This window comes from Canis lupus, chromosome 21 (genome assembly GCF_048164855.1).
Source record: "Canis lupus baileyi chromosome 21, mCanLup2.hap1, whole genome shotgun sequence".
Lineage (NCBI taxonomy): Eukaryota > Metazoa > Chordata > Mammalia > Carnivora > Canidae > Canis > Canis lupus.
The window spans coordinates 20,254,076-20,275,079 of record NC_132858.1 but is presented as its reverse complement, the minus strand read 5'-3'; the positions used below and the strand labels follow the sequence as shown (position 1 = coordinate 20,275,079).

The 21,004-nt window shown below is 34.8% G+C and overlaps 1 protein-coding gene across 22 annotated transcripts in view; it reads left to right on the top strand.

Annotated features, from left to right (window-relative positions):
• Positions 1-21,004, top strand: part of DCDC1 (doublecortin domain containing 1) — a 490,046-nt gene that overhangs the window by 20,669 nt on the left and 448,373 nt on the right. For 13 of the 22 annotated variants that reach the window (XM_072790960.1, XM_072790959.1, XM_072790964.1 and 10 more), the window contains 5 exons: positions 1,392-1,561; positions 11,502-11,615; positions 14,472-14,741; positions 15,952-16,108; positions 16,585-16,747. In XM_072790960.1, coding sequence (XP_072647061.1) covers positions 1,392-1,561; positions 11,502-11,615; positions 14,472-14,741; positions 15,952-16,108; positions 16,585-16,747 — 874 coding nt within the window. The remainder of the gene's footprint in view (positions 1-1,391; positions 1,562-11,501; positions 11,616-14,471; positions 14,742-15,951; positions 16,109-16,584; positions 16,748-21,004) is intronic. The other 9 variants (XM_072790974.1, XM_072790971.1, XM_072790972.1 and 6 more) reach the window with 4 other exon arrangements.

Genomic DNA, 21,004 nt, shown 5'->3' with positions numbered 1-21,004 from the left:
TACCTTTTCTTATTCTGATATAAATTTGGATTCATCTAACATTACATGAATGTCTATTATGTGCCAAGTACTGTGCCTGATGCTTTCACGTTCACCACTTTATTTACTTAATCCTCATAACCATGTGGATAACCTGTTTTGCAAATGAAAGTACGGAAGCTCAGAAAGGGTATAGTACTCAAGGTCACATGGCTAGAAAGTGGAAAAAGAAGAAATGATCTTATATATTATACGTGTGTATTTTTCCATAATACTTGTGAGTATAAATTATATTATAGTTCTTTCGATCTTCTGTATGCTTAATTAACAATAAGTCTAGCAACTTGCTAACTAGCTAACTTGCTTTTCTGGAAAGCAATTTAGTTCAAGGAATATCAAGAGTTTCAGGATTCAATTCAACTACACACAACAAAGACCCTCTTTTAAGTACTTGGCAAGATTTTATCACCTCAATGAGAAAACCTATTTAAAATTGCATTCCAGGGGCAGCCCCGGTGGCTCAGCGGTTTAGCGCAGCCTTCAGCCCAGGGCCTGATCCTGGAGATCCCGGATCAAGTCCCACATCAGGCTCCCTGCATGGAGCCTGCTTCTCCCTCTGCCTGTGTTTCTGCCTCTCTCTCTCTCTCTCTCTCTATCTCTCTCTCTCTCTGTCTCTCATGAATAAATAAATAAAATCCTTTTTTAAAAATTAAAAAAAATAAATAAAATTGCATTCCCTGGGACGCCTGGGTGGCTCAGCTGGTTGAGCGGTTGAGCAGCTGCCTTCGGCTCAGGACATGATCCTGGAATTCCAGGATCAAGTCCCGCATCAGGCTCCCTACCTGCAGGAGGTTAAGTAGAATATGCAGAGGCAGGAGCCTGCTTCTCCCTCTGCCTAGGTCTCTGCCTTCTCTGTGTGTCTCTCATGAATAAATAAATAAAATAAAATTGCATTCCCTGGGCACCTGGGTGGCTCAGTCAGCTAAACATCAGACTCTTGGTTTCAGCTCAAGTCATGATCTCAGGGTTGTAGGATCGAGCCCCACATCTGCTGGTCCCTCTCCCTCTTTCTCTCTTTCTCTCTCTCTCTCTCTCTCTCAAACAAATATCTTTTTAAAAAGTTATCTCTACACCTAACATGGGGCTCAAACTCACAACCCAGAGATCAAAAGTGGCATGCTCTACTGAATGAGCCACACAGGTGCCCCAGTATTATACCATTCAAAGACTTAGATTCCTACTTTTGTTTTCCTTTAAGCTTTCATCTGTTTTTTTCATCACGAGACCTATTTAGCAACTGCTGCATAGCCTCAAACATGATGAGAAATAAATTGTGATTAAGATCCAGGATCAATTTATAACCCTGGATGGTTTTACCTTTTAAGTTAAATAATATTCTTCCTCATTTTTAGCTGAAAATGGCAAAAAGAGAAAAAGATGACCATGAAGCATTTCTTTCTCAGTCTTCTTTATCACCCTTGACTAGAGCCATGGAGGTATCACAGCAGAGCAATGCTGAAGGCACCTTCAATGGAGATACCATTCACCTAATTTACAAATATATTTCCAAAGATCTACCAAGGTAAGAATGTTATTTCAGCAGCTTAATCTGAATTCTGAAGGAGATAAAGTGATTGTAGAATGCTGTCTATATAAATGCTCAATATTTTGTGGAGATGATGTCAATAATAACTTGGGAATGTGATGGGCTATAAAGATAGTTGCCTGGATTAGAACCCTTCAATTTCTTTTATTTTATGGGAAGGTAAAAGGTAGATGATGCTATAAACATAAATTATCCCTGAGTTTGACTCGGACAGTAGCAAAATGATAAAAATGGTATGGCAGGGAAGATAATATTTGCTCTATGCCAAGTCACCCTGCTAAACACTTAACCTGCACTGTATCCATTTAGTTTTAGTTTTAGAGAGAAAGCACACCAGGAGGGAGTGGGAGAGATAGGGGAGGGTCAGAGGGAGAGACTCCCAAGCAGGCTCCACACCCAGCACAGGGCCCAATGAAGGTCTCAATCTCACAACCCTGAGATCATGACCTGAGCCGAAACCAGGAATCAGGTGCTTGACCCACTGTGCTACCTGGGCGCCCTATCAGGTTTTGATAAGCTTTTGGCTAGCTAAATGTGATGTTAGAGTCTTTTTTTTTTTTTAAGATTTTATTTATTTATTCATGAGAGACACAGAGAGAGAGAGGCAGAGACACAGACAGAGGGAGAAGCAGGCTCCATGCAGGGAGCCTGACGTGGGACTCAATTCCGGGTCTCCAGGAGCATGCCCTGGACTGAAGGCAGAACCATTCTGCTGAGCCACCAGGGCTGCCCTGATGTCGGAGTCTTTATGTTACATGGAAAACTTATACTATAAGAGCACTGAAGAAAATATTCATAAATTAAGCATTATGTTAATCTCCTATAAAAATGCCAGGTTACATTTATATCTTAAAACTTTTGTGTGTGTGTTGGTAAATTTAAGTAAAAGTGAAATCTATACTTTTAGCTAATTTTTGTTTTGCTTTATTTCTCTGACTTCTGTGCATATTAGCAGTGCTTGAGGTTATTTACACAGTGTACTAGCTATATGCCTAGATAATCTCTTAGAACATTATTACCCAATATAACAATGGGTAATATAACAATATAACATATTACCCATCTATAACAATATAGCACAGAGAGAGCGACAGACAGAGACAGAGACACAGGCAGAGGGAGAAGCAGGCTCCATTCCATGCAGGGAAGCTGACGTGGGACTCAATCCCGGGTCCCTGGGATCAGAACCCTGGGCTGAAGGCGATGCTAAACCGCTGAGCCACCCGGGCTGCCCTCTTTTGTGTATTTTTAGATTCTTTATTTTTTCTGTTGGAGTTAACTGTAATTTCATTTATACAGTTTCTTTCCTTTTTCTCATTTTCTTTTTCTGATTCTAAGTCTTTTTTAACTCTGGGTTTGTCCTTTTTTTAATGTCAATCTTTCTTTTCATGGAATCACCTTCCTACTGCCATTTTTTTAATAGTTTGTTTCAATGTGTTATTCATATTTCTTTGTCTGAATCCTAACTTCATTTCTGTCACTATTACCTATTACCATCAACTTTGATTATGATGTACCTAGAAAACAAAGTAAACCTTTTCTTGGTAATCGAATGGAAAGTCAAAGACAATGCCCAGAGATCTTTTACTTTCATGAAAAAGAAAATGATGAGTTTCAACCTGAAAGACGTCAAGTTCATAAAGGCTAATGGTAATCTAAGATCCGTTGGCATTAATATGATTATCAGAGAGAGGCAATTTTCTCTATGAGTAAAGACATTTTCCCCCTGATTGAGGTTAAAACTTTTCTTGTCTCATTCTTGTTTTCCTTGCCACCTTTCTTCTACCATCTTTGTGATCTTTTTATGAGAAATAATTATTAAAATATAGTCAATTTGTTGTTCCTTTACTTATACAACAAGAGATTATGTTTCTCTTCACTACACACACTATACATTTTACAAAATATGCCTACATGTATTAAATCCATTCATTGCAGCCATACGGTGACTGGTCACTTTATTCTCATGTTATTATCTGATGCTATTAATTTATTCTATATTGTATTCACATTATCCACTCTTCTCTCTTGTGTTCTTTCAATGTTTTTCCTTTGTCACTCTGCTATATTTGTTTCTAACAGAGTGAAAGCTGCTGTGCCAGGATCCTTCCTCGCACAGGAAACTAATAGTTCCTATTAGATTAGAAAACTAATCATCAACAGTGTAAATGAGTTCAACATGTTATGCCAAAGACGGTCTGATCCTCCCATTTTATGACTTACCCCTAGGAGGTCAGATCAATATCTAGTTGGAAATATCTAGCCTAATTCCTATAGCTACTTCCAGGGGAGCAGCATAGTAGGAAATTTTGCCTACCTAGCTGTAGTCTGAGGTAGTACCAGGTGACCCAGAACAGTGTCCCAGACTTTGAGACACAGATGGTAGAATTATTTGTTGATAACAGGTATCTATGGATAGTTCTGTCATATTTATAGAAGGTATTTCCAGGCACCCCAGGTGGCTCAGCGGTTTAGCGCCACCTTCAGCTCAGGGCATGACCCTGGAGACATGGGATCGAGTCCCACGCAGGCTCCCTGCACAGAGCCTGCTTCTCCCTCTGCCTATGTCTCTGCCTCTCTCTGTGTGTCTCTCATGAATATATAAAATAAAATATTTAAAAAAATAACAAAGTTGCATTTTAAAATTAAGAGAATGAAAAAAATTAAATAAAATTAAGAGAATGTTTTAAAAAATATCTTTTCTACCCCACATATAAAATATTTTAATGATTTTTAGCTGATGATCATCTAAGGATGTAATTTCATGATTTGTGTAACAGAAAGTTATAGGATTTTTAAATCTTATTTGCAGCTGAGTGTGTTGCCAACATTTTTAGTTCCCTGCAGGAGAAATTATTTTTGGTACATTAAATGAGAACTTAAATCAGCTTTAAAAGTTAATTACCAATAATTTTTTGTTATATATTATATGGGTTGCTTTTTCAGACAAATCTTGCTTTCAAGGAGACTAACAGCACCTAAACTATTCATTCAGTTTTTTAATGTCATTTTAGTTATATTGGATATGTTTTTTTTTTACTTTTTTTTTTTTTTAAAGTAATCTCTGTGCCTAACATGGGGCTTGAGCTCACAACCCTGTGATCAAGAGTTGCATGTTCTACTAACTGAGCCAGCCAGGAGACCTAGATCTTGGATATTTTAAATTGGAATGAATCTCAGATTCTTTTTTAAATAGAAAAATTTGATCACATTGCCTTTTCCAGGGGCAGTTTAAGTTTAGGAATTTTGTCATTCTAAAGAAGAGCTGTCTGTTCCCAGCATGGAGTGGGCAGCAGAAGGAAGTGAGGAAAGCCAGCCGCAGTGAAGGAAGCAAGGTAGCACCTTCAGTGCTCTACCTTCATTCTGAACAATTTACACTTTGCATAGCTCATAACTTTTTCCAATTTTTTTCAAAAACAAAATCTCTACAGATCTAAAGATTAATATATTATTTCCTTTTAAAATGTTAAAAGACTATATTATTTCCTTTTGAAGACATAGAATTTCCTCTGGAAACATTGTATATGGTATCTATAACCTCCTCTGGTTTTAGATTTAAGATGTACCTTGTTTTTACTTTTGCATAAGCAGAATTATTTTTTTCTTCCTTTGGATGGGATGGTCCTATACTCAGGTGAATCCATTACACAAAGAAATTGCTCTTCTTGTTTAGAATTTCCTTCTGTACAAGTAAACAAGTTTAATTTAACAGATGTTGAATATCTCCTATAGGGTATATATGTAGTTTGAACATAATACATTATTTATTATTCAATCATCAAATTGCAAGTAAAAATCTGACACAGTATGTGTTGTAAAATAACTGGAAATTGCTCTGCAATTGGGATACCCTTACCTAAATTTCTAGGCCAAACTAGAAATATATTTTCTTCTAGTGTTGTAAATAAAATTTGAGAGGAATTGTTCACTTTTATTATTTACTTTTTATGATGTTTAAATCACATTTTATCTAGTAATTGTAGAAAGTTATTTATATCTTTAGGTTATTCATTTCATCAAGTTGGAAAAAGGTTATGATGAAGTTTAATGAAATTTTTGTGCTTTATATACTTCAGAGATTTTATACAAGGTTAAATTCACCAAACATATGTGCAGTTATTTCTTTTATCAGTTGCATTTCAGTATTTTAAGCTGATGACTTATTATTGAATGTACTTGGGGTCATTTTCCCTTATGTTTACATTTTCTTATTTGTATTTATTCCAATTAGAGAACTTAATTACCATTAAAATGGTAATAGAATAAAGATAAGCTTTACAAATGACAATGTTAAAAAAAAACATAACTCTTCAGGAAGGTTTAAATGCCATAAGAATATAAAAGCAAGAAATATATGCTTGTCAAATATATAGTATAAATAAATAATTTAGATGAAAATGGTTGACTACATTTAACAAAGAGACTACCAAATAATAAGGGGCTAAAGAGTGGTTGTTAGATTTGATGTACTTCATTGTATATTGTAAGTAATTGCTATCCATAAAAAAATCTATGGCTTCTGTATAAGAAAAAGAGACATTTTGACAGCCAACACTGGTATGAAGCGACAGCAAGTACAAATCCTTAGCAACTGTCATTATCCTGCTGTTGAATTCATATCTAAACTGTGTGATGACTTAGACCTGCATGTTTGTTATTGAGCCATGATCTGTCAAAGTAGCCACACTTCCTACTTATGAATAGAATTATTAGCCACATGCAGATTTCTGCCATAGAAATCTAAATTCACCAAGGATGCTTTGTGTTTCGAAGAGCAGGGAAATAAAAAAAAAACTGTGTCATTATTATGCTTATGCTGAAGTTTCTAGTGAAATGTTCCTGATTAAGTAAAAGTAAAATGTTTAGAAAATACCATAATAGCTTATACTTTAGCTCATTATAAAATTATTAAAGGTTTTGAATAAAACTAAAAGTAAAGCAATTATGATTAGAGAACTGATTATGTGGTGAGCTACTATGAGCACAAAGTAATAGAAAACTCAACTGAAAATGACTTTAAAAACGAAGAAGTCATTATCTTACATAACAAGAACCTCAGATGCAGGGCAATTCTAGGGTTAAATTCAGTGTTTCAGCAGTGTTTTCAGGGAACCTGGTCCTTTGTATCTTTCTCTCCGCCATCTTCAGAATATTGGCTAGATCCTTGGATATGACTCCTATTCACAAGGTGGCTCATTGCATGTTCACTCAACAATGTCTGACTAAAGAAAATGGATATTTGATCACTTATATTTCTCTTTTTTTTAAAGGTTTTTAAAAATTTATTTATTCATGAGAGACACAGAGAGAGAGGCAGAAATACAGGCAGAGGGAGAAGCAGGCTCCATGCGGGGAGCCCGACGTGGGACTCGATCCCGGGTCTCCAGAATCAGGCCCTGGACTGAAGGCGGTGCTAACCACTGAGCAACCAGGGCTGCCCCTTATATCTCTCTTTTTAAAAAGATTTTTAAAAGTAATCTCTACACCCAAATTGGGGCTTGAACTCACAACCTCAGTATCAAGTATTGCATACTCTATTGACTGAGCCAGTCAGGTACCCCTGTGTTTCTTTTTACTGGGGCAAAAATCCTTTCCCCAGATGACTTTGCTTCATGTCTCATTGGCCAAAATTGGATCACAAGCTGATTACTTAATGCAAGGGACAAGGGAAATATAACTACCATCATTGGTGTTAGACACTGAGGATTTACCCACTGAAGCTGATAAGGGGATATCTTCCATGAGCATATAAAGAGGATGAATCCTCAAACAGAACTGTGGCTTTTCATTTAAGGAAAACTCAGTGGAATATTTGTTGACTAAATAATATTACCTGACATAACTCTTGGCTTTGACTTTATTATATTTTACTTCTAAAATTGTGTTTGTCAGTGGCATTTTTGTGACACATTTTGGCATGATGTCGTAATTATCAAAGAATAATTCCTGCATATCAATTACTGGTTGAGTTCTAGTAGACGTGTAAAAGATACAAAACAAAGATCTTACTCTTGCAGAGTGGGATATGAAATCACATAACAAATCACAAAGCAAATATATCAATATGCAAATTATTACATCAGTTCATACAGAATGTGGGGGGATGATTTAGAATAAGGAATGATTAAGATTTAGTAGCTTTAACTCCTCTCACGTGTTTTGTCTGTTTGAGCAGCTTTATTGAAGCTTCCTTTATTCTGCTAACCTTTGAATTTTCCCTTCCTACTAACTAGGACTTTCCTTCACAGTACTAATCATAGTTAGTAATTATAAATTTATATGAATGACTATTTGTATAACATTTTTCTCTCCTACTAGACAATTATTGTTATTATGGAAGGAGTTCTAGAAAATGTAAGCACTGAGTTTAGATTAATATTCATTAAATACCACCTTATTGTAAGATGTGCAGTAATGGTATAGAACACCTGTGTGAAAACCACTGGCAAAAGACATATAGATAAGAACTAATGAAGGCAATGTGGTATAAGTATAACTGAAGGATATATTATAGAGGAGCAGTGAGCAGCACCAACTGGTAAAAGTCCTTGAATAGAAGATTGACAAGTATGACTTTATTGGTTTTCCTCAAATTGCTATTAAAAAACCACCAAGATCCACTAATGCTATTAAAGCAGAGAAATGGGAAGAAAAAAATGCTCTCATCAAAACTGGGGTTATACATCTAAATCTTTTTTTTTTTATTTTTTATTTTTATTTTTTATTTTTTTTTTTTATACATCTAAATCTTATCATGGTGTATCATTTTCTGTCCTCCTCTCTGAGCATATTTTCTTATACTTTTGGACCTGAGATCTTTACTTAGTTGTTACTTGTGAAGTAAAACTTATAAACCGGTTTTAATGAAAATTACAGAGAGTAAAATATAATTAAATAGTTGCCTAGAATATCAAGGGGGCTATAAGTTCTATAATGTATAAGATCTATCCTTGACAGTCTTTTTGATTATGATAAAAAGCTGATATGCAGATGAGATATAGTAGTTTTGAGAAAAGGATAAAAGCTTAATCTACTAATGTACCTTTGAGCTTTGTAGTTCCGTTTAATGACCATATCCATTATATTGTGTAAAGAAATTATTTAATAGATTCATTTACCAGGGGTTAAGTATCTGCCTTCAACTCAGGTCATGGTCTCCAGGTTCTGGGATCCAGCTTCTTGTTGGTCTCCTTGCTGAGTGGGAAGTCTGCTTCTCTCTCTCCCTCTGCCCCTCCCTGCACCCTTCTTCCCTCCGCCTTCCCCTCCACCCACCCGCCTTGTGCTCTTTCTCTCCTTATAAACAACTAAGTAAATAAAATCTTTTTTTAAAAAAAGATTCATTTACCTAAAGTGTTATTGTTTTTAATTAATTGATAGTTTTTTATCCATACTGCTTCATGGTTAAATTTTGACATTTTATTTTATCTTTACCTAATCACACATAAAATCCTAAAAATATACATAGTTTAATATATATATAGACACATCTCATTTTTGTTCCTTTTATGACCTAATTTCTAAAGAATTATTCAATTGCTAAAAGACATAGTCTTTTCCAATACCTGAAAATAAACTAATTCAGAAGTAATGTTGCTGATGTTTTATAAAGGAAACATACCAGAACATTTACAACCAAGTGACTATCTTCTCCTTTCCTTTTTTTATTTTTTTTATTATTATTACTTTTAAAGATTTTATTTATTTATTCATGAGAGACAGAGAGAGAGAGAGAAAGGCAGAGACACAGGCAGAGGGTGAAGCAGGCTCCATGCCCAGAGCCCAATGTGGGACTTGATCCCAGGTCTCTAGGATCACACCCCAGGCTGAAGGTGGCACTAAACCGCTAAGCCACAGGGCTGCCCTCCTTTCTTTTTGTAAATAACTCTCTTTAGGAAGTAATTTATTCTAATAAAACTGCCATTTCTCAAAGCATTTTTTTAGTTCTTCTTTGGGTTTGTCATTAAAATCTGCAGCACATTCTTTATCCTCAGTACTGCATGATGATAAAACTCAACCTTAAGTACTTGTATTTAAGCCTAATAAAAAAGAAAATGGAACAATAAAAATATATTATTTAATCTGAGAGAGAACAAGAAAGGCATGAAAAGGAACATAGAATACATAGGAAAAATAAAAACAAATTGTAAGATTATAGGCTAACTTCTCAATTAAAAGACAATGACTGTCTTGGTGACAGAGGTAACTATGTGAATATAGAGTACAGTTCTCAGTGGGCAAAAACTTCAGGGGGAAGATAACTATGTGAAGATATATATATTTGGAGGTGGAAGGAAGTTCACTTTAATAAATCTAAACGTCATAGGATTTCTAAGAAATTTTTCCATAGGAGGCAAAAGGATCTTTCAAAGAAAAAAGGTGAGAATAAGAGAAAGACAAATAAGGAGACTACAATATGGTGATTGAAATACAATCTACATATTAGAGTTGTATTTGCTAAAGAGCACTGATGCTCCGCTGCTGCTAGTATAAAACTAGTATAGAACTACCTCCTTTGCCTTCCTCTCCAATCAATACAGTGTCTCTGCTTATCTTGGTATAGGGACAGGCCATGCAAGTCCCCTGCCAAGTATGTTTTCCCTTTTTAGTATGCATCTGAGAGTCCATTCTACTCGAAGCCATGTACATCTTATTATCCTGCTCTCCTGTCCATAGTTTTTGGACCACTAATGGGTACATTTCCACAGGCTTGCCAGTGGCTTAGGAGATTGCCTAGCTTGAGAGTTCTATCCAAATGGGGTGTCCTAAACCAGGTAGTGATGCAATTAAACTTTGGGGGGCATTGAATGTGAGTCATAGAGAGTCTCTAGAAAGTAATGTGGTACAGAAATAGGGAGATACATAAAGGAAGTTAGCAGAAGCTATGAGGAATAAGGACAGAGGTAGGTTTTATAATTTTTTTTTTTAGGTAAGCTTGATACCCAACATGGGGCTTAAACTCACGACCCAGGAATCAAGAGTCACAGGGCCAGACAGGGGCCCCTGTTTTTTAGTTTTTTAAGTTGAGTATAGTTAACACATAATGTTACCTTGGTTTCAGGTGTACAACATAGTGATTGAACAAGTTTATGTGTTATGTTATGCTCACCTCAAGTGTAGCTACCATCTGTTCCCATGCAATGCTATTACAGTATCATTTCTATGAGAGTTGTTTTTAAGTTACTAGTATATTCTGAAGAGCAATCCATGGTCTTCTAATTCTCTTTGTGCCCTGCTGGAGTGGTTTTATTTTCTTTTATGTTTCTGTGTATACTAGTAGCAAGCTAAATCACCTGAAACACAAATGTGTTTGAGCTGAATGATCCTAACACTTTCATTTCCAGGATTAATTTAACAAACCAGGGGATCCCTGGGTGGCTCAGCGGTTTGGCGCCTGCCTTCGGCCCAGGGCATGATCCTGGAGTTCCGGGATCAAGTCCCGCGTCGAGCTTTCTGCATGGAGCCTGCTTCTTCTCTGTCTGTGTCTTTGCCTCTCTCTCTATCTGAGTCTCTCATGAACAAATAAATAAAATCTTAAAGAAAATAATTTAACAAACCATGTGTATAGGTTTAATTCCCTGTGTGGGACAAGTTAGCTTTGTCAAACAGTTCTGTGATTATCTTCACACACCCAAAGACCAGGCAACACATCAATTGTTATAAGAAAGAAGAGTTTAATAATGTGTAAGAACTAGTGCAAACCTGTCATCAACATTGATAAAACAAATCAAAGCTGAAGACTACAGATGGTGGGCCAAAAGTTATTTTTTCATATGAAAAATGACCTTTTCTTTCCCTTTTTGATACAAATTACTAGAAAAAAAGCATATCATAAGTAAATATATGATAAAATATCATTTAATTCTTTTAACCATTTACCAGGTAAATTGCATATAATTTATTGTCCTAATCCTACCAGAATCATGTGGGAGGTTGTTGGGAGAGAGAAGGATGCAAGTTTCCATAAAGGATGCCAATGCTCTTATCAGGAGACAGAGGGACAAATGGATCTGTTTGCCAGCATACAAAAACAGTAAATAACTTATTTACATGAATAGATTGAGGAAGTTAAGATATAAGTAAAATTACTCATTAAGATTATACATTCTAGTAAAATCTGTAAAGACCATATAGCTATCTGAAAGATGGTTATAAGACAGTATTTAAGTAAAAAAGGCAAAATATTGAATTAAAGGTCTGACACATGATGCAGTCATCAAGCAAAATGATCAAGAAAGAATTCTTGAGGCGTTCTATGGTGCAAAAAGATGTTTTTTATTAGAGTACTGGGATGGACCCGTGGGCAGAAAGAGCTGCTCTGTGATTGTGAGGAGTGACTTATTATATAGAATTTTCTATCCTATGGGAGGTGAAGGTGAGGGTAGGGCTCCAAGGAAATTGAATCTATAGGTTCATGGAGGTCTAGCTGTTATTAAGATTGTGTTTTTCTTGTAAATCTTTAAGATAGTTACAAACTATAGTGAAGTTTCATATCCTGCATGACTATTATCTTTACCAGTTGACCAATTGCTTCTTCCTGCCTTTGTTCTTAGGCTCTCACTAGTACCTGAGGAATGTTATATATATCCCACCTTAAAGGGCATGGGGCTTGTGGGGTGTCAGTTTGAATTTTGCCCTCAGCTTGCCTTTTGCCCTCTCATCAATACAGCTGAAATTTTGAAATATGGAAAAAATAAAAACCTTTCACTTTCTGGTGGGGTGATAATGGATTATTATATAAAATAATTAGTATATTTATAAAAATATTTGAAAAAAACAAAATGCATTCATTAAAAAAGAAAGAAACAGGGCACTTGGCTGGCTCAGTTGGAAGAGCATGTGACTTTTGATCTCTGGGTTGGGAGTTCAAGCCCCACGTTGGGTGTAGACATTACTTAGAAAAAATAAAATCTTAATAAAAAGACACCCATACTGCATTATGTAAAGAATTAGTTTTCTTTCTTTACATGAGAATTTGCTTCCCAAGTGACTCTGGGCACTGAGAACTGTTTATGAGATCTGCAAATCTTTCCTCCTGCCTGTTTACTGATCTTCCCCTAAGTTGAAGATCTTGGTGACCACATTCAGTTCCATTGCGGTTACTGCAGAAACACTGCCACTGAGACACGACCGCTGCCACATGCCATCACTTACTATTGCTGTCAAAATCTCAGGTAGCTCAAATGGTCTGAAAGGAGGTCTTGCCTCTGTCAGAGCTAATGTCCAATTTGCCAGAGTTTTGAGCCTGGGTAGATCCTCAGAGTGTAGGGAAGATTACTCCTCTACCTAGAGCTATCTATGGTCAATCCAGGACAGACTTGGATAGAAACATGTAACAACGAATAGAACTGCTTGGATCCCAGTGTTTTAGTTTTATTGATCCACTGTGTCAAGTCTCATCTACATGCACACATCTATTTTCCCCATGGCACATGACCACTTTCCGTTCTTTCAGAGGAAATAATCAACCATTTTACACATTTGTGAACAGAGAGGACATGCCAGAAAAAATCATTGTGATTATAATGCCATTGGTGGATCAGAAAAATTTGGAGGAGGGGCTCTCTGTGCCAAGCCTTCCACACCAAGCATTATGGTTTTATAATTCCATGGGTGGGTGGGGTTATATTATATTATGTTTAAGAACTTTTGAAGAACTTACAAATTGGACAGAAGCAGATTTAGTTTGTATAAAAATACAAATACATGGAATACTGAAATGAAATACATGGAAGCTCACTATCTTTCATACCTAATCATCACACAGGTTAACATTCTTAAGTATGGTGAAGCTTGTTTCATTTTATAATACCAGCAAATTCTCTATATATTCAGTCCTCCTAACTTGGTGTTTACATGGATTTACATTATTGTCACAGGTCATATGGTCCTCTGTTCAAACATCATAGTTGATCTAAATGCTATTCCTCCAAGCTTAACTACCAGGTGGGGTGACTAACTGTCTCAATTTGTCTGAGACTGAGGGAGTTCCTGGGGTGTATGACTCTTAGTGCTAAAGCCAGGGCAGTCCTGAGCAAACTGAGCAAACTGGGATGAATCGGTCACCCTAATCCCAGTCTGCTATGAAGCCTTTATCAATTCTATTCCATCCAATATAAATTTGCCTTCAAGGAATTCTTTTTGCATTTATTTATTTTTTTAAGATTATTTATTTATTTATCCATGAGAGACACAGAGAGAGGCAGAGACATAGGCAGAGGGAGAAGCAGCCTCCCTGAGGGGAGCCCGATGCAGGACTTGATCCCAGGACCCTGGGATCATGACCTGAGGCAAAGGCAGGTTCTCAACCACTGAGCCACTCAGGTGCCCCTCTTTTTGCATTTATAGGTAATACACACTCATAGTCCTAAGAGGCATGTTTAACATATATTCTCTCTTTATTAAGTGATAGTTTGCAAGTTTCTTGAGGGTAGAAGCCACATCTCTTAACTTTTATATTTCCTAATACTGAGCAGGGTGCTAGTTTTTAATAAATCTAAAATTTAAAAATTTTACTTACATCGTTTCAAGCATGACACAAACTTTTTTTTTTTATGACACAAACTTTCTAGAGTAAAGCAATTCAATTTAATGGTTATGAATGTGGGCTTTATTTTAAGACAGGCTTGGGTTCAGTTTCCCACCCTGTCAGCTTACTGATTTTGTGAGCCTGGGCAAGTTAATTGGCCTCTCTGAACCACAATTTCTAAAATCTGTAAAATGGGAATGCAAATAGTATCCACTTCCCAGGGATATTGTATGGATTAAACAAAATAATAACTGTGTAGTATTTTGTCTAGCACATGGCACACAACAAGTTATATGGTGGTTGTTAATAAGTAATTAGAAATCAGTTGACTTGTATTCTTCCATGGATTGTTTCTTTCAGAGAGTTTATGTCATCCCAGGCAAAAGCAGTTATTAAAACTATGGAAGATTATTTGCAACCTCAGTTTGGCCCCAACAGACTTTTGCATTCAGCAGCAGTATCAGAAGGGTCAGGACTTCAAGATTGCTCCACACATCAAACAGCATCAGATCATAGCCATGATGAAATATCAGACCCATATAGCTACAAATCAAACAGTAAAAACAATTCTTGTTTTATATCAGCATCCAAGAGAAACAGACCTGTCAGTGCTCCAGTGGGTCAACTGAGGTAATCAAAGCTGTTCTCTGTTCTTTTAACCGACTGCTGAAGCTTTTTCCTTTGAGCAGAATTTATAATGATTCAATTGACTATTTCAGACATTAAAATGTAACACATCTCTAGGGTTTTGTTTCTGTTTTTATTTTTTTCTTTGAAAGCACCTGAGTAGAATGTCGCTAATTACATTTGTGGAAAATGTGAAATATACTTCAATGTAGATAATATGAAACTCAGAAAAAAATATTTGAAGCAGAATCAGGCTAGGACTACAAAATATCTGCTTACCAGATACTTGTTCAGAAAGTAAAATGCATAGTTCTGATATTTAATCGATATTTTGCAATAAAATCAAATTGAAATGTACTTATAAATTCATTTTGTGGATGTGTTTTCATATCAAAATTGTTATCATAAACTGTTAACCTAAGAATTTATGGATAGAGGAAAATGTTGGCAAAAGCAAAAATCAAACCAAGAAACTGATACTCCCATTATTTTCATATATTTGATAAGGTTGGGTATGTTGTGATTTTATTACCTAAAGTTTTTCTTTCAAAATGTTTACTTTGCTTCTGTGGCATTATGAATTAACAGCATTAGTTACAGAACTCTGAAATAAAAAACACAACATGGTAGTCATTTGCCATGTACTTTTACTGAGAAAATAATAAGAATCGAAACTTATTTTGAATGAAGACAGAACTTAGAAATCTTCCTTTTCTATCCCTGAACAATTTGAGATGAAAGCAGTTACAACTAACCTTAGAATAAGAAACTTAGAGTAAGAAACTATTTGAATTTCAGATCTTTTTAAAAAATCAGAGGACTTTGGTATACATAAAACTTAAGGGAATATCTTAGCCATTTACTATGTTTACTATATCATGATGTTAGGATTATTACTGTTTTGTGTTTTTATCAGAACGCAACATGTATGCATATATTTTTTTAAATGAGTATTGTGGTGTTTTATAAGTAAATAGGTAAAATCATTTATTCTCAGATAGGTGTTTTACATAAACAGATTTAGCAAACTTATCCTGTGTTAAAATTTTAAAAATATTTAAGTAGATACGGACAGCCTTATAAAAGTTTTTTTTTTTTTTTTAAGGAATACTTAGGAGCAATCATTAGAGCTTATATCTATAAAAAATAGGATAATATTTAAACGTTTTTACTAATTAACATGCATCAATTTTGTGGGGGTTTTTTCTTTCAGAGTTGCAGAGTTCTCTTCTTTAAAATTTCAGCCAGCCCAGAATTGGCATAGACTGTCTCATAAACAGAAACTTCATCCCAGAGTGATTACAGTAACAGCTTACAAAAATGGATCTAGGACGGTCTGTGCCAAAGTTACGGTACCAACCATCACCTTGGTAAATAGTGTTCAAAAGTTTTCAGTGCTTTATATCTTTCCTAGCTTTTTTATAATTTAAGAAATGAAAAGCATGACATTTATTGTGTTAAAATTTTCTTTTTAGTAATGAATCTGTAAATTGCTTTTATATAGACATAGATCTCACAAGTATTTTATTCCTTTCTTTTTTATCAATATATAAGTTGTATTTTGAATTAAACAGATGCATTGGCTTTGTATCTGGTGGAGTTGTTAAACTAACAGAATAAGGACTAAAACTAGACAATCATTAGATGGTCTCAGTGCTGTGATTTACCTTTTGTTTTCTATTTTGAAGTGCTAGAAAATATGTTGGTGGTGTCACTTGAGTTACTTAACTTGACCAGTGACTCAATGGGTGTCTGTTTTCATTGTTAGCACCTTTTGTTTCATGGCAATGTGTTGCTTTCTTTGTCCTAAATCACTTTCTCTTACCTCTTGCTTGCTGTCTTCTAGTTGCTGGAGGAGTGCACAGAAAAGCTGAATCTGAACATGGCCGCACGACGAGTGTTCTTGGCAGACGGTACTGAAGCCCTCAAACCTGAAGATATACCCCATGAAGCCGACGTTTATGTTTCAACAGGAGAGCCCTTTTTAGATCCATTCAAAAAAATTAAAGGTAAAAAAAGGGAAAAAATACCCTACCCCCACCCACAGTAAATTGCTTAAGGGGTGCAATTAAAAAATGATTTTCATCCTGTCTTTTTTGCATGGTTTAACAAAACTAATGTTTACGCATTTACAGCTCAGTAAGAGGATAATGTGCTTAATGAAAGAAAAATCCACTGACAGCCACGTTTATTGCCCTTCATTAGCATTGGTGCTTAATTTAATATAGATCTGAATAGACATTAGGGAGCCTGCAGGAGGTTAAATGGTGAAAATATAATAAATTAAATCAGAGATTATTGAATTTACTGTTTAGTTTCTGTGACATCCAACAGACATAATTCATTAGATTTATTCTCTCAGAAAATAGTTCAAAGTTTCAAGTAGCATTTTATTCATTTACACCCTTGGTCTTTTTTCAGATAGCATTAACATAACTATGAAAATGTTGTCAGAATGAACATATAATTCTTACATACATGGATTTTCCTAACAAAATTTTTCATAAGGTAAATACTGCAACTTGACTTTTTAAACCTTGAGATGTGTGTGTGTGTGTATACACATACATATATATGTAATTTATGTTTATAGTAATAAATACACAAAATAAAAATCTATGTATTTTAGGCATATTTGCTGGTAAGGTTTTTTTTTCAGTTCCTTGTTCTTAAGATTTCAGAAATGTGATTTTCTAAAATAAGACAGACATTTATCTTTCTTCAGTGGGAAAGAATACATTTGAAGAAAGAAACAAAAGTACTATCTAAGAATATTCTTATAAGCATTTCGTACCATAGTCTGTTATAGAGTGCTGTATGTGGTAATCACGTTTAAATGACATAAGAACTTTGTCTGTATTCCTCTATACTTTTAATACCTTATTAGAAGTATTTTTTTCTGCAACTGCTACAAAGCTGGTGAATCAAGGACAAGTCTAGGCAGTAATTGCATAAGTGGATGAAAAGTAATTCTGGAGTTCATTACAGATGAGGTGATGAAAACTCTTCCTCTATTAATGTTCTTATATAAGATGATACTAGGATTTCTATCTCTTTGAAAATACTTGATCACCAGGAAATAATTTCTTGAATACAGTAGAAAGTTCAAGATAAAGAAACTTGTTGCTACAATACTCTCTAAAAATTACCTATGCAAGAGTATATAGAACCATATGTTTTTCAAACCTTGATTTAACTTAAACTATGACTTCTTTTATATTGTTTCATTGAATCATTTATATAAATCATCTTGTATAAAAGCACGAGTCTTTCTGGGTAAATGTTTCTGAGACTATTTTTATATTTACATATATTTATAATAAGTGCTTCCTGAAAATCTTTGATTATTTTTATTAATAAGAAATACTTGCCTTTCATATGATAATGGTATTATAGAAGAGTTACATAAAAATTATTTATAGCTAACTTCTTAGAAATTTTTCTGGACATGTATGCCTAAAATAACAGTGTTACACACATGACTAGTCTGGTGGATGATTTTTAAATATACAAACTAATTTCCTCCTACTTTTTGTTTTCTCTTTTATCCTTTTTAAAGCCAAGTCCAGAACAAAAAAAAACTTCTCTGCTTTGTCTGCATATCTTTGGCTGTGTTTCACTGTGACATGCACTGCTGTTCTTTTAGCACCAAAATGTTGGCACACACTCCTGAAAATTTCACACCATCTCTTGCTGGATCAGCAAGCTTAACCCACCAAAATCTGGTGTTGTGCAATGGTTTTTGACTGATAATCAATCTTTATGCTGCTCGACAGTTGTTGCTGGGACACGGAGTAGAGCAGGTGGCAGATGTGCCTTGTCTTTTGAGAAAAGAAATTGTAGGTGAGCTTGGACACAGACTAGCATATCACATGTCCATTAAAAAGACCTAGGATAAGTATAGTGAGGAAAAAGCCACTTGTCTAAGTTAAGCTCATAGATAAGCCTATAAGCCTAGAGACTGATACTTGGTTTCTTCCAGAACCTTAAGAATATAAATGTAAATAAATATTATATATGCATAGTATAGTCTTTAACTTGAATTAAATAATTTGAGAGAAGTGTAGGGAGATTTCACATATAATCCCACATATTCATCTGTACTTATTCAAGTCAAGGTAAAATTACCTTTCTTGCATGTGTTTTGTAGATAATCAATAATTTGCCAACTTACTTTGAGTATACCATAAAAATAAGACATGTATTAATAGCTTTGAAGGTAGTAGATAAATTTAGAGTAAGGAGGCATTCTAAAGGTAAACAGGGGGGGAAACAGCTGGCAGAACTGAGTGTTCCTATTGTATCTTTCCACTTGAATATGTGTATTTTATATGCGATTAAGCAACAGGCATTAGAATCAGTAATTGGTCATTACCCTAATATAAGGATTTTCATTCATTCAGCAAACATTCATTGAGAGCCTACTACATGCCAGATACTAGGCCAGTTCAGATAAAAAAAGGAACTTGTAGTCTGACTTCTTTTTTACATTATTCTTTCATCTCTGATATTAAATTCAGTTCAATCTAAATTTAAACCAATAAGTATTTTATTAGGTACCTGTTATGTATACAGTCCTGGCTTAGGGATAGAAGTCTTGGTCTTTAAAGAGCTTAAGTTGAGTAAATAAGTTATAAATCCTTAAAACTGAGAACCTTATTCAACAACGTAAATCAAATGGGTCCTCCAAAGGAAAATTTACATTATTTCTGGTACAAGTCCAAATAAGCCTACATATATTTTGACAATTATATTTTCATACTTCATTGTTTTCTTATTCTTTGGAAAAGCAGTGTAGGTAGTAAAAATTGCCTGAGACCTATTTCCAGATTTATTAGAGTTGAAAAAGACCTAAGAAACATCTCTGATTTTTAACTACTTTACTATTCCCTTTTGAGTACCACTGTTGACAGTTAGTGCCACTGGATTTAATAGAAAGCCAGAGAGCTATTCATCACATACCTCGAAACACAAAGCTTTCTTATAGAGGTCAAGCCAAGGTCAAGACTGACACGAAGCATTCCCTGTTGAAATGTACTATTAGAATAATTCTTACATTTTGAAGTTAAATGCCTAAGTAGAAGATTACGTATGAGAAAAATGGGATCTTTTTTTATAAAGACTGTTGATGAAGATCAACTGTCCTAATTTGGTCATATATTTGTGCCATTTGAAGATTCTGAAATCTATGAAATCTGCTAGAATTGTGGAGATATAGTCAATGAATTGTTCGAAGACACATTTTAAAAGTTTTCAGATCCTTGGGCATGAACTTAGTTTTATTCACCATTTCCTGAATCTTCTTTAATGGGTACAGTGAAAATTCTTACACCAGAAGAGTCTAGCTCCTTTGTAACTCCTAGAAGCTGTAGGCAGTGCCAACCTAGCATAAGAAATGGCCTGCAATTGCTTAATGTCTTAAAGAAGATGAGAGAAAAAAAAAAAAAAAAACTAATGAGTTAGGTCCAAATTCCATTGTGTAAAGTTCTGATTGCTTAATTTTTCTTTTTTTTAGTTTTATATTTTCTTTCTTTCTTATATATTCTATTCTACTGTTTGGCTTTTAGAGCTATCACTTACAGTGATTCATTTCAGTCCTGAGCTTTGTTAACTAGAAGTGAAACTGAGTACTATGAATAAGATTTTACATCTTTAATATACTGTATTGTGAAGATGTAGTCACAGAAAAAAATCCATGAAAAGAGTTCTTGCTACTACACCTAAGATCTAAATTTAAACCTAGAGATTTTCTGCTAACTGCCATGTGATCTACAAAATGAAATAATTTGCTGTGACAGCTTGTGATTGACAAGAATATGTGTGAGCACATTTAAAATAGGCCATCTTTTCATGTAGAAGTAAATGTCAGTGAAATGATGGATTCTCATCATTTTAATTATTGATGATTTGGAAATATTTCAATTCCACGACACACAAGACACATTCTAAATAGCAGCATAACACTTTTTCTCCTGTCTGCGTCAATAATGAAATATTCTGTCATAGTTTGTTTTTCAAAAAATGCATTAGTTTAATGAACCTGGATTCCTGCATTATATTTTGTTCCATTATGTGTCTCCTGAATTTGTTGATTTTTAAATGGTTGTGTTAAAAGCACAAGTTTCAAGAAATAACCCACCACCTGCCTCAAATCATACCTTGCTATTTTTGAGGCTAGATCTCAAGACAATGTTTTAGTGCTGACTGTCCCAAGGACTGCTGTGGTCCGCTGAAGCTAATATTGGGCTTTGTGATGATCACCTGTG